The sequence below is a fragment of the Pinus tabuliformis genome, chromosome 4_2 (genome assembly GCF_031772625.1).
Source record: "Pinus tabuliformis cultivar Carrire ecotype Pingquan chromosome 4_2, CPIR1, whole genome shotgun sequence".
NCBI classification, from domain to species: domain Eukaryota; kingdom Viridiplantae; phylum Streptophyta; class Pinopsida; order Pinales; family Pinaceae; genus Pinus; species Pinus tabuliformis.
The window spans coordinates 21,304,880-21,318,824 of NC_142304.1; the positions used below are offsets into that span (position 1 = coordinate 21,304,880).

At 38.4% G+C, this 13,945-nt stretch overlaps 1 protein-coding gene across 1 annotated transcript in view; it reads left to right on the forward strand.

The window, feature by feature from the left end:
• Nucleotides 1–12,524, forward strand: part of LOC149168163 (SH3 domain-containing protein) — a 275,430-nt gene extending 262,906 nt beyond the window's left edge. The window contains exons 22-25 of the mRNA XM_089424839.1: nucleotides 11,381–11,467; nucleotides 11,547–11,735; nucleotides 11,824–11,883; nucleotides 12,058–12,524. Of these exons, the coding sequence (XP_089280965.1) occupies nucleotides 11,381–11,467; nucleotides 11,547–11,735; nucleotides 11,824–11,883; nucleotides 12,058–12,132 (411 nt within the window). The 3' untranslated portion in view covers nucleotides 12,133–12,524. The remainder of the gene's footprint in view (nucleotides 1–11,380; nucleotides 11,468–11,546; nucleotides 11,736–11,823; nucleotides 11,884–12,057) is intronic.
• Nucleotides 12,525–13,945: the final 1,421 nt, after the last annotated feature.

A 13,945-nucleotide genomic window follows, 5' to 3' on the forward strand; every position in this document is an offset into this window, starting at 1 on the left:
AAAAAACATATGATGACCTGGTACGTATCCTAGTTTGAAGACCAAAACGTTGAAGCTCTATGGATAAATTGTGATTTGAAGCTTATCTTTGTAACATCAGTACTTGAGGCAGTCATGTTATCCAGATCTCCTTCCTATTCATAATAGAAGAATGAATGACATCAATAAAGCTGACCTGATGTTCGGGAGAAATGATTTAAAGGATGAAAACGAAGTTACAAGTGACAGACCTGAAGAAAGTTATTGTATACACACAGAACAAAAGTTTGGGATATCTACAAAGGTGACCTTGTCATGGCATATAGCTTGAGAAAGAGAAAGAATAACTGTGTAAATCCCATCTAAAGACTGAGACTTCGTAATGTGGGCTAATGTGAAATTAAGTCATGACCATTGATCTTGAGATGGTGTTATTAATCTCAGCCATTATGATCTAGGTTTAGGGATTTTGGTCATTAAAGAGAAGTAAAATGAGAAGAGGGAGTGGAAGAGGCACACTATTTGAGAAGAGAGGAAGAGAAGGGCCGTGGAGAAAGAAGCAACAACTTGGGAAGGGCACAAATCCCAAGGCATTTCATCATTTATTGCAGGTATAGGAGGCCGTACTGCAACAGGTCGTACAATAAATAATTCACACAGAAATTGAGGAAAACAAGGCATGATTTTCTAGGCATTAAATGGCTGGGATATACTGCATTTAATGTTGTTCAACATGCAAATTGAGGGTCTGTACAGCTGTGTGTGGGCACAATTTTTGAGGGGCTACACAACAGTAAATTAGGGGCAGACCATACAGTAGGAAGCAAACTGATTTTGTTTGTTGGGCATGAAAATCGAGATAAATTTGTCTATTGTTTGCTGGAAATTTGATTCAGTTGTAAACTCAGAATTTTCTCTATGAGCTTATTAATAAAAGGTCCTCTTCTCACTGGTTTTCCCTTTAAGGTTTTTCTAGGTGCTTGACCCAAAATACTTGTGTCAAATGTGTGATGCTTACTATTTATTTCCTTTACTATAGATCAGATTTTAGTCATTTGTATTTTTACTCGTAAAAATCAGATTGTATGTGTTTTGCTTAAATGCATTATTTGGGAAAGTTTTTAATGCAGACAGAAATCAGTGTCTGACAAAAGTCCTACAAAGGAAAATCAACTTGTAGGTGGCTTTTGAAAAAGAGCCATGATCCACCATAAAAGGGGGCACATTGCTTTGGTCATAGGCAGTTGCCTTGGGGGTGCTACCCAAGGCCCCCCTTTTTAGTGGGTGCCGTTCTCATTTTGGTGGAGGCATTGCCCTGGGGCACCCAACCTACTTTCACAGAGGGGAGACCAATTTGCTTTTGTAATAAAGGACTTCTAAAATTGTGAGCGAGAGTCAACCAATAAGAGACACATGGATTTGTAGCATATTGACATGTGGCTCTTTGTCACATCACCTTTGACAGATAAATTGTGATTTGAGCACAACACAATTGCCTGTGTTGGAATATTCACCAATACTAAGAGGGAAGGGGTGAATTAGTATTGGGCACATTTTAACAATTTTAATCATATCATGTAAATATTAGCTCAGTTGGTCAAAATCAGCTCAGTTAGATCAGTTGGTCAAAATCATGTAAATATTAGCTCAGTTAGCTCAGTGGGTCAAAATCAGTGCCTCGCCATCGGGAGGTCACAGGGTCCATTCTCCTCGAAGCCCTTGGGGTCAGGGCTTGCTAGTGGGCCGCGGGGCTAGATTCCCTTCGGGGTCGATCAACCCAGATTTTTCCGTGGACGTAGCGCCACCCGTTGACCAGGGTGTCCGTGAACCATAGCGTATACGAGATTTTTAGGTCGAAACCCTTCCAGGAGAAAAACCTCTAAACACTTTTAATATATGTCGTAAAAATTACACAACAAGAGCCTCTAATTTATGAGATTCTCCAACAACAACTGGAAAGAGGATCTAACCCCCTGATTTATTTGCTCCCACTGAAAGGATGCGCCAACACCCTGGTTTTCCAGCTCCAATTGGAAGGAGGCTTCGGCCTCCTGGTTTTATCAGCTCCAACTAAAAGGATGCTCCTCTTGAATTTCCATGACACTAGAGAATCTAGGTTAGGGTCTTACAATCTCTGACACAACCAACTCAAATGCCACAACAAGACTACTTTGCACAATAGAATAAACACAACAGTAAATCAACACGTGCACAATAGACAACCTTTTACAATTTTCAACCCAACTTCGTTATATTGATTGATCTTTAATACAACTGTCTAGGCCCTAGGGCTTCCGTAATAGGGATCATGGTTCTCATACAATCATTGATACAATGTAATGTTCCTTTTTCTAGTGTTCCTTATGACATGGTTAAGATGGACTTTCGGAGTTGGGGGCAAACAGGTCACAGGTGCAGGTTGGTGTCATCAGCGAGCCTAGAGGCTTTTAGAGGGGTTTTGAGGAGTTTTTATGAAGTCCTATGGATTCGGTTGGTATATTCCATCATCTGCACAATTTTCCTTTCGTTTTGGTGCATTTTGACAACTTTCAAAAAACAAAGTTATTATTGGGCCTAACTCAATTAATTATGCTTAAGATGGCATTCCAGGAGGAATACTTGACAGAACACCTTAGTGTAATAGCTCGTTGGTGTTAGTTTTTGGTAGCGTCGGATGTGCTCTAGCCATGAATATTGGTGGAGAGGCTAAGGCACATGAGTTCTAGAGAACCCAGAAATTGTATTTTATTAAAATAATTAATATTTTTAAAGGGGTTCCTAAGTATAAACTTAGGAAAATTAAAGTATTAATGGGTATTAATCAAAATATGGGTGAGAATGATCTAGAAGGCAGATCAAGTCATGTTTTAATCTTAGTCATTGATTAGAGACTTAATCTTAGCCGTTGAAGTCTCAACGAGAAAAGTATAAGAAGGAGGCTTGGGGTTCATTTAGAAACACATAGAGATATTGAAGAAATTGATTTTTTGAGGTGAGAAGTTCTTAGGAAGAAAATCGATTGGGGAGATCTTGTAGCAGAGGGACAGGGATAGTTCGGGAATACTGACAGAGAGGCGGAGAGAAGCTTTTGGAGGCAGCGTAATAGCTAGAAGGGCTAACGCTGGGACAATCTGGGCCCATGCAACCTTGACGTAGAGCCAAAAGGGTCAGTGTAGAAGTTGATGCTGCCCTCCACGCAGAAAGCCGAAATTGCTAGAACAACCGGGAAAGTTGATGCAGTGGGTAGAAGAGACAGTGCAGGGCTGATGCAGAACCTGAAATGATGACACGGGGCCTACGCATGGCCAATGAAAAAGTAGCTAGGGTTAGACAGTTTTATTGCTGGATCAACTAGAATCTGCCGAGTGAAGTGAGGTAAAACTCACTCAGATTTTCTGCCATTGTATTTCTCTGTCACTGGTTTGCTGGGAGGGCATCCAAACCGTTAGAGCTGCTGCACCGATTTTCCCGCATTGGGTTTTTTCGGGGATTGTTTTGTCCAAAAATAACTGTGTCCTATGTATCTTGTTTTTTGCTCAGTTTTCTGTTTCATGTATTCAAATATTAAAGAAGTGTAGGCTGCAGAAGTAATTTGCTTTAGTATTCAGAGAATAACTTGATAATGTATATTAAAATCAAGTAGGTGAAGTAGATTTAGATTTGCTGCAGTAGGGGTTCCTTGAGGATTAGGAATTTTCACATGGTATCGAAGCATTGATTTTGAAATAGGGAAGAGTAGATCCAGCGCTGAGCAGTGAGGCCTCAAGAATGGAAGGGGATCATCATTCTTGTTTTTTTAGATGATGCAACCACCCTTTCCACACCAACGTTGGCCTCTTTTTCCATTTCTTTCCTCTTAGGTAAAGACACGTGTACATGCTCTAATTCCACAACCTGGTAAGGCCAACAAATGAGCTTTCACATGGTAATAAGTGCTCTTGAAATGATTGTTGCAATAGTTGCATTTCCAAGCAACATTGCCTCCTCCCTTCAACTTGTTGCTTGGCCGTTGATCTCTTGTGACATACTTCCACAAGGGATATTTGATTTCTTGAGCCTGCTGTCTTTTTAAATTTATTTTGGCCTCAACATTTGAATTTCTTGTTGCAGCCCCACTTCCAATAGAGGGAACACTTGCAGACCCTGATGAAATTGGAATAGGAGGGGCATCACCAATGGGGACATTCTTCCCCTTCCTTTGCCCCTTCCCTGCTGCCCTTGATTGAGCCATGAATGCTGTAAAAAAATAAAGAAAAAATGCACAAACTTGTAAAAAAATGGACATGCAAACTGCTGTAGCAAAAATGCAAAAAAAATAGAAGCAAAATGCACTTACCTGTTGCTTGAATCACCTCCAAAATGCTCCCAAACCCTTTTCTAGTTGCTCCCACACACCCACAGCAAGAGAGACACTCAAGAATGAGTGAGAAATGGGCCCAAATCGGGCTTTAAAGGCCGTGCGACACACTTTTTAGAGGGACACGTGTTCCGAAATTGGGACTTACGTGCCCTTTGAGTCTGACCCGCGTGCCCATCGAATCCCATGTGCTAGGGCAAGCTGGATATGTGAATCAAACATGTGTCCTAGAGAATCGTGTCCGATTCGTGGGATTCAGGACACGGGGGGTGAGGACGAATCCGGTTTCTTAGCTAGTGATGCATCTAGATGGTTCTCTAGTCTTTCAGATAATAGTATTGGTAGTTTTGATAGATTAAAGGAAAATTCTTTGTAAGATGGGCTGAAAAGAAAGATGTTAGGTATCTTTTCAATGCATTAACTGAAATTAAGAGAGAAAAATGAATCAACAGAGGAATTTAATGTAAGATTTGATAAAGTATTTCAAGAGATTCCACACACACAGAAACCTCTTGATCAAGCAATCTTAACATACTACCTAAGTCACCTGACACGGGGATTCAAGACACGTAGGATTCGAGATTCGTGGTGTCGGATTCGGACACGCTGACCCCCCGGAACAGGACACGTTATATATTATTTTATTAAAAATATATATATTAAAAATTAGATATTATCATATTTCTTACACAAATTTTAATTAATGATATAAATTTATTGATTTCAAACGTAGATCTTCATCTATAGCTATTAGCATGCATAGTACATACAAAATTCAAATAAATGTCAGTGGTATTGGTCACATAAATGATAAATCTATTAAAAATTTAAACCATGATTCATAATTCATAACTGAAAGACAACTTACAACTACAAGATAGTAAGATAAACACACTGACAATTGTAGTTTTCTCATTAAGTCATCAAATCAAAATGTGTTACATAGGTAGTGTTGGTGCAATGCCAATGGCAAATAGAAATAGAAAATATAAAACAACTACAGGTATACAAGCCTCAAGGCATCAATCAGCATCAGAATCAGCATCACTGTCCCCATCATCATGGTCCCCACTGCTCTCCTCTGCATCCTCCTCCTACCCTGTATCCATAGTCGTCTCTGCATCTGCTGGTATGGAGGTTGACCCCTCTAAGTCATCAAATCTAACAGGCTCTAGCACTGGATCATTGAGATCCATGTTGGCCAATGCCAACTCAACAGTGGTGTCCAGACCCATATCATCAGGAACAGTGTTACTTGGGAGCGGGAGCGAAAGCGGGGAGCGGGAGCGAAAACGGGAGTGGGAGCGACATATTCAAAAGCTCTTGGTTTGGTGCTCTTGATTAAATACGAGTTCCATACCCTAATACATGACAAAATTCAATGGAAACATTGCAATCCCCCAATCCTAAAATCCTGAAAAACTGATAAGTCTGCTGGATTTTGAATGAAATCTAAATTTCTACTTTCTCCATATGAAATCCAATGAGGCCGGAACCACTCTCAAACATCCTGAGCCATTTCATGGTAATGTTAAAAATTTAAGTAAAATCCTTTTACTTTAAGAATTTAACATTACCATGAATAGCATATCAATACTAGGGCCTAGACTTGATCATGAAGCTGCCAAAATGCTCTACTCCTTGCTGCAACATCACAAATCACTTGCCAAATGAAAATATTAATGAGCAAACACGCCCTTTTTTTTCCCGCACTGAGCTTAGCGAGTCTTGGAAACAGGACACGTGTCCCAAAATCGCGACACACTTTTGAAAACCGTGACATGACCTCGGATTCGACGTGTCAGAAACGGACACGACGTGTCATATGATTTGGACACGAATTCGGACTGAATCGTGTCGAATTCACTGGATTCAGGATTCGTAGGGGGTTTAGGATGAATCCGGTGACTTATTATAGTATTATACTACCTTATTTAATGGAAATTTTTCTTCCTTTCTCAATCAGTCTATACCCAATACTATCAATGAGGCTAAGGAAAATGCTAAGGGAATTGATACTAGTTGGGTATTATTTGGTAGACTTGACATGATGAATCCCAATGAACGAAGAGCTAGATTTTAAACTAAAAATAAAGCTTCAACTTCAACTCCCAGTAATTCAAATGATCCTATTTCTCTTCTCAGTCAACAGTTTAAAGACTTTCAATTATCTGTGGGCCAATCTCATGAAGCATTAATGCAAAGGCAATATGCCGTGAGGAAAAAAATTGTTCAATCAGAGGAGTCAACAATCTTTGTCTACACAGAATAATTCCCCCCCAAAAGGGATTTACAAGGCCCTTTTCCAGGGCCCAAAACTCCCTAATGTTTTAGAATCTGCGAATGTCTTAGGACATTTGAATCCTCATTTCTGTAGGGTCTGTGACTTATTTCATTCAGAGGTCACTTGTGCTGTCTTTGCCAAAGCATGGAACGTGCAAAACCTTGACGGACCTAGTATCCTAGATACATGCACTTGATCTTCATTTTCGGGGATTGGTGGATTGTTTGGGGAACCTGATCCACAGGAAAGTGAGCCTGAAGTAGATAGAGCTACCCAACTGTTTGAGAGGATGCCTTCCCTCAAGAAATCTAGCAAATGCATGCAGAGAGATTCAAAGGAAAGACCTACCAAAAAAAATAATTCCAAAGAAGCATTTGTCTTGAACCAAAGCCTGGGTGAGACATCCTCCTCCCTCAGGAAAGTAAACGATCAACATGAGTCTTTGATCTCTAAGGAGTTGGATGTGGACTTTTCTAGATGGGCCAGTAATGTCATTGTGCTGATCCCATTGACTGTCAAGTTACCTACCCTCAAGAGTCAAATCGAGAAGTCCTGGGTTTTGAGAGTTCCAAGGTGAGTGAGAATCTTAAAGTTAGACAACATAATGTAGAGCAAATTGAAGATCCTTTGGTGTTCCTCAATTCAACCATGTTTAATAGGCTAAGTAAGAACCCCTTGAATGAGCTATTTCTAGTGTCATTGGTGGTGACTAACTGGATCCCTTACAATTGTATGATGGATTCAGGGGTTGTTGTCAATGTCACAAGTTTAGATGTGGCCAGGAAGATGGGGCTTATAACTTCACAGCCATATAGCAATATACCTGCATTTGACTCAAGAAATTCCTTTTCTAGGCTTGATCAAAGATTTATATGTCCACCTATCTGTGCATCTTAAGGTTTATTTGAGCATGGATATTGTAGCCTTCGATGTGCCTCTAGCTTGGAGAATGCTTCTTTCTCAGAAGTGAATGGTGGATTTAGGCAGTGCAATCCAAATGGATTTATCATACATCACCTTAGGTTTTATAGAGAAGCATACTGAAAGAATCACATGGAAGATCCTAGGAAGCCAGAAAATGAGATCAAGTTCCTAGAAGATAGTGTGGGATCTTACACCATTTTAGCTGTCGATCTTGCTTCTCGTGAAGATGTGGATGGTCTGTGGAAGATGAATTTTGATGGTGCATCCTTGAAGTATGGGAACAGAGTTGGAGTAGCATTCACATCTCCAGATTGTGAAATGATCCATCTTTCATTTCGTCTGGAGTTGAAGCCATGAACAATGTAGCTGAATATGAAGCATTGTTGTTAGGATTAGCTGCTGCAATAGCCTTGGGAATTAGATGTTTGAGAGTAGTTGGGGACTCAGATCTAGTGGTTTGTCAAGTTAAAGGTCCACCTGCTTGCAAGAATGAAAGACTTAAGAGATATAAGTAGGCAGTCTTGGGAGCAATTGATGCTTTTGGTGTGTTTGGTTGGAGGTAGTTCCTAGATCAATGAATGTGACAGCCAATTCGTTAGTAGTCGCAGCTTTGGTCATGCAGCCTTGTGCGGAATTGGTATAGGGCAGACATATATATTATAGACACTCTCTACAGGCCTTGCAGTCTGGGTAACATAGAAAATTGGCAAGTGTTTGAAGATGATGATCAAATTGTTTAATTTCTCAAGAACACAAATGAATTTGAGAGACTTGAACCAGATTTGAGGGATGGGTATTCAATTTAACAATTTTCCTCCAATAAACCTGGAACAGCAGAAGAGCATATATATATATAGTGGCATTTTCTCTAAAATAAGCTTGATAATCCCAATACTATTACGGGTATCCCTAACTTTGACTATCTTTGACTGGTTCAATTTTAGTTCCCTTGGAATTATCTTTCAGTAAAGATCAGTGTTTTTAAAACCGGAACTGGTCCACCTAATGAACCGGTTTACTGACCGGAACCGGTCTAACCGGGACTGGTTTGGTCTAAACAAACCGGTTTTAAAAAAATACATTAAAAAATTTTTTTTTAATGAAATAAAACTATTTTTAAGATTTAAAACCATGATTCCAAGCCAATAGTGACAAAAAATGCAAAGTTTGCTCATTTAAAGGTGAATATATCAAAATGGCACCGAGTGCAATACATATCATAGAAAGGTTTGTTGTTCTGCCTCATAGAATCATTGCAATCAACTACTGCTCTGTTAGGTTGATTTAAGAAGTGTCTTAAAAACTCCATTTGAACAAATTTAACACATCCCAGACCAACAATAGACAAGATGTATGCACTCTACTATGATATCAAGGCATCGCTGTATCCTCACTTTGTTATACAATTCAATGGCTTTAATAACCCATAGACTTTGTGCAAATGTTCCTCATGCCAAATGATGATTATGAAGATACCAGTGAATAGATAAAGTTATAAACACAGCTCTTAGGAGTGGATTTGTTCTGTGTAATTTTCTCAAACAATTATTTGCAATATGTTGTAGGTGATATTGCAAGTTTCACTTGAGTTTGGATGTTTCTTCCAATGGAAGATTTATGTGGAGAACATAATGTTGTAGACAAGTTGGGGCTTCTTTGTCTCAGCATAACATATATAATACTCAGTGTGTAGAAATGAACTCCAACTAGCAAAATTTACAAAGTATTTAAAATTTTAACCCAAGTAGAAATAATGTGTATTAACTACATACTGGAATATTGCAGAGTCATTATACCTGCCTTCAAAGATGTACAGAGTAAGAGGTAATGAGGGAACCTGGTCAAGCCTGAGAGAATATGACAGTAGCTCTTTTCTGGCAAAGTGATGGCAAACCTCTATTTGAACTTTGAAGTAACATGCAGGTCCAGCCTCTCCTCAAGGTATACACAACTCCAGAGCTCAGCAAACAATGAGTAACACCAACTCTAGGAAGAAACCAACAACTCAGCCCACTACTAGGTAAATATTAGTCACAACATAAGTATGCAGGCCAGTCTTTTCGTGATCATGGAGAATCACTCACTTCCAAAGTATTTCGTTACTTTGATTTGATTTGCAAGGGTCTGTTTATGGTTGTTTCCCTTCAACAATGGTAATGACATTCCCACTTCAGGCTTGCAAATATATCAGCAAACCTCCAGCTAGCAGATAAGGCACAATTTTACCTCAGTGAGTGACACGTTGTTCTAGAATATGCACAGAGATAACCAGCCCCCCAGCAAGCAACCCATACACTTCAGCAAATGGGCCAGAGTCTCTGAAAACCCACAATCAATGACTCTACAACAGTGTTTTTAAAACAGTCTCTGAAAACGGCGGGTGTGCCTCCTAACTGGCCGGTTTAGGATGGAACCGGCCAGTTTGATACAAACCGGCCGGTTAGGACCGGTTTAGGGCAAAAAAAGGAGAAATGACTGGCCTGACCGGGTTTTTTGGCCAGTTTCGACCGGTGGGCCTGCTAACCGGCCAGTTAGACCGGTAACCGGTTAGCAAGGCCGGTTTTGAAAACTATGGTGAAGATGATGCTTCCAAAGGACGTATGGATACGATTGGCTCCAAGGGGTATGAAGAGATTAATGTAGGAACAGAAACCAATCTGAGGATGATTGAAGTTGGAAAAAACATTACCTGGGACAAAACAGATAATATTAAGAGTGTGGTGATCGACTTTAGGGATGTGTTTGTATAGTCATATGATGACCTGAAAGCCTGCAAAGATGACCAAGATGAATTTCTATGGTTATTTGGTTTTACAGTACTGTATTGGTACTCTGAATTTTGTGATGATTGAACTTGATTCATGCAAAGTTGCAAACTGCAATTCACTTTCTACCATTAGTTTTTCATGCTACAGTGCATATAGTTTGATGTCATGTAATTTGTGTTTAAGAGTTAATAGGCTGTTCTTTGGATGGGCAATAATGACATTAAATTCCAAATGGAGGAAAAGTTTTAAGCTGGTTTTGTATATAGTGTAAAATCTCCTCTGGAAAAAATTATTTGTGCATCTTTTTGTAATGTTTGCATTAGGCACAGTGCAATTCAAGGAGATCAAGTTTTGTCACATGGGTACAAATGCCAAATCCTGTATCATCTCATGAAAATTCACTGACCTGTTAAAATTTGTCCTTGAGGAAATGTTTTAACTTCTATTTGGGTGAAACCTTACAGTCTTTGATGTTTGTATACTGGCATGCATTCTTTTGTGGGGCCTCATTTGCTGGTTTCTGAGATGATATCTCTGAGACCATAACTAGAGTATTATGTGAAATCCACTCAGGTTCCACCCAGCTACAACTGTCCCGAAATTATCCTAAACATTTCAGTGATTATAGTTTTTGGCATTGAACCAGTGCCAGTGACCCACATCCAACTGACATGTAGGTTCATGTACGGATTTAAATGTAGTTCCTGGCCCCTAGCATTTCCAAGTTTTGTGAATCTCTTTATCTACTGGCATTAAGTGTGCAATTGCTTGCAATGATGCATTCTCATCATTTTCAGAATCATGCAGCTTCTTTCAATTGCCTTGAGAGTCGAGACTACCAAATCTCATATTGTTCAGAATCATGCTGTTTCTTTCAATTGCTTCTCAGATGTTGAGATTACCAAGTCTCATTATTTGGCAGTGTCATTTTTATTTGGGAGCAAGAGTTTTACTCGGAATATGGTATTTGTTGCCCATGTTAAACTTAATGTCCTAATCATAATAGTTCTGTTAAAGAGTATTGGACATTGAAAGTAATAATTGTGGATGATTGTTATGATTGAACAGGAGGATAAGCCTGTAACTGGAACTGCCAGCAGACTAAGCAACCTTTCAACAGGTTCATCATTCCAAGATCAACATGTGGACTCTCGTGTAAGCATCTTTTCTATTTCATTTGACAGTCTTTCCTAAGATATTTAAAATTCCTGTCTAAAGATTGGTCTGTTGTCAGCTATCAAGGGAAGCACCACCAAGCTATGAGTCAGCAATAATGCAGAGATTTGAATCATTTGAAAATCCAATGGCTGGCTCTGGGAGCCAAGGTTTTGGGTCACATGATATGGAAGAAGAAGAGGACCGCACAGAAAATCCACAATTTGGCAAGGCATTGTATGATTTCACGGCCGGTGGTGATGATGAGGTAAATTTAACAATTGCAAACTGTTGAGGTTGTTTTTTAAAGGAGGCATGCAATAAACACCCTAATATTTTGTGGACTGGTGTTGCAGCTGAATTTAACAGCCGGGGAGGAAGTTGAAATTGAGTATGAAGTAGATGGCTGGTTTTATGTAAGTACATAAGTGAACATTAAGAAAACCCTACCCTTATATTCTTTCCCTCTAGATCAGTTTGTTTCATTGATTTTGCTTTTTGTATTTGAGCTGCAGTGGAATCATGATTTATTTATGCCTCTTAAGTGAGATTGTGTCAGTTTTTCACCTATTTGCAATTTAATGTTATAGGTAAGGAAGAAGCGGCCTGGAAGAGATGGTAAAATGGTAGGATTGGTCCCTGTGCTTTATGTAAGCTCCTCTTAGAGCAATTTTCCATTGGGTACCATTAAATATGGAATGCTTCTCTGATTTTCCTTGATCTTTCAGATCTATTAGTGGTCTTCATGTGGTATAGTTGGGAGTTGAGATGTACCTGCTGTTGTCCAAATGTATAGTTGTGATAATATCTCTCTGTTCAGATCTCTCCAGTTTTCTAATTCTTTTTCATTGCCCTTTATTCATCTCTTTTAGTATTCTTTTTCACATTTCTGATATGTAGTGTAATGGTGGTGTGCAATAATAGTCTTTTCCATTGGAGCAATGTATTCTACCTCTTCAAACGTGTGTCTGTTTATGGTCCGAGTATAGAATGCCAAACTGGTTGTGAATACAATACTATATTTCATTTCAATATATTCATTATTTTACCAGATCAACATTCTTTTGCAAAAATATTTGGTAACAACAGCATGTCTTATTGCTAAAAGCTTTGATGTTTTTTTGCATGAAGAATGTTCAATGCTTCTTATATGACATGGACTTCCATTCCCTTATTTGTCTTTAAGGTTCTGTTGTAATCATAAACTTTCACAGGCAATCTGGATAGGTTGAGATCTCAGGATCACGGAAGAAAAAACACTGGTTTATATTATGTACCAGTACAATATTCAGAATATATACATACATCTTAGTCATCAGATCTTGAAATAGATAATCTTCATGTCCAAAATATCTTAATCATCAGATCTTGAGATATCAGGATTAGCTTATAGTCTTAAAATCTGGCATCGTGGCACAGCTGTTGTGGTTGATAGGTTTCTGGACATTTATTTAAAGGTTGGTTTGCTCCATCGCTTGGAACAATCATTCTATGCAAATTATTTGCAAAATTTTATGATTTAAAAATTAAAAACAAGGTTCAATGATCATATGCTTTAAATCTTCGTGTTAATAAAATTTACGTGGAAGAGAAATGAACATGAAATCATGCTAGGCAAGATTATGCTAACATGAGTTGCTGGTTACTTGGAAAACTTACGAAATCTTCTGAAGTTTTAAAGTTAAAATCATTCAAATTATCCAAAGCTGGTCAGAATTGATCCATGGTCAAAGTTGGTATAATGTGGTCAAACAGGTCAAAACCTATTATGGTAACATGAGTTGCTGGTTACTTGGAAAACTTACGAAATCTTCTGAAATTTTAAAGTTAAAATCACTCAAATTATCCAAAGCTGGTCAGAATTGATCCATGGTCAAAGTTGGTATAATGTGGTCAAACAGGTCAAAACCTATCAAATTTGCTGCAAATTTTTTTGCCATTTATGTTTATGTTATATTTTATGTAGTTTGTACTGTATAAGGCCTAGTGGAAGATCTGACTGATATATTAAGTAGTGATGATATGTAGAGTATAAATATCAGTAGAGAAAGTTGAGAAAGTTGAGGAAGAGTTTTTTTAGATTATGTAATTATAAACTATTTGCTATCAGTTTCTAAATTATGAGTCTTCAAGGTTTTGGCTAAGATATAATCATGTGGATATTATCATTTATGTTTGTGTAATTTTAGCTATGTTGCATGAGTTTCTGGAACGTGGGAGCATTGGGAACTTGGGTACGGGTGTCCGGAATGGCTAGAGGTTTCCCAAAAGTTTCCAAGAAACTGCTAATTGGGAGCGTAATATTATATAATAAAAAACTCAAAAATGTTCTTTCATTATATAATTTATATAATAATCAAAATATTCGAATATTATTTCAATTCATTATATGAATATCAAATTCAAAAATGAAAATTTGAAGATGATTCAAGGGAAACTTTTGAATTTAAGAAACATAATGAAAACCAAAGAACTCAT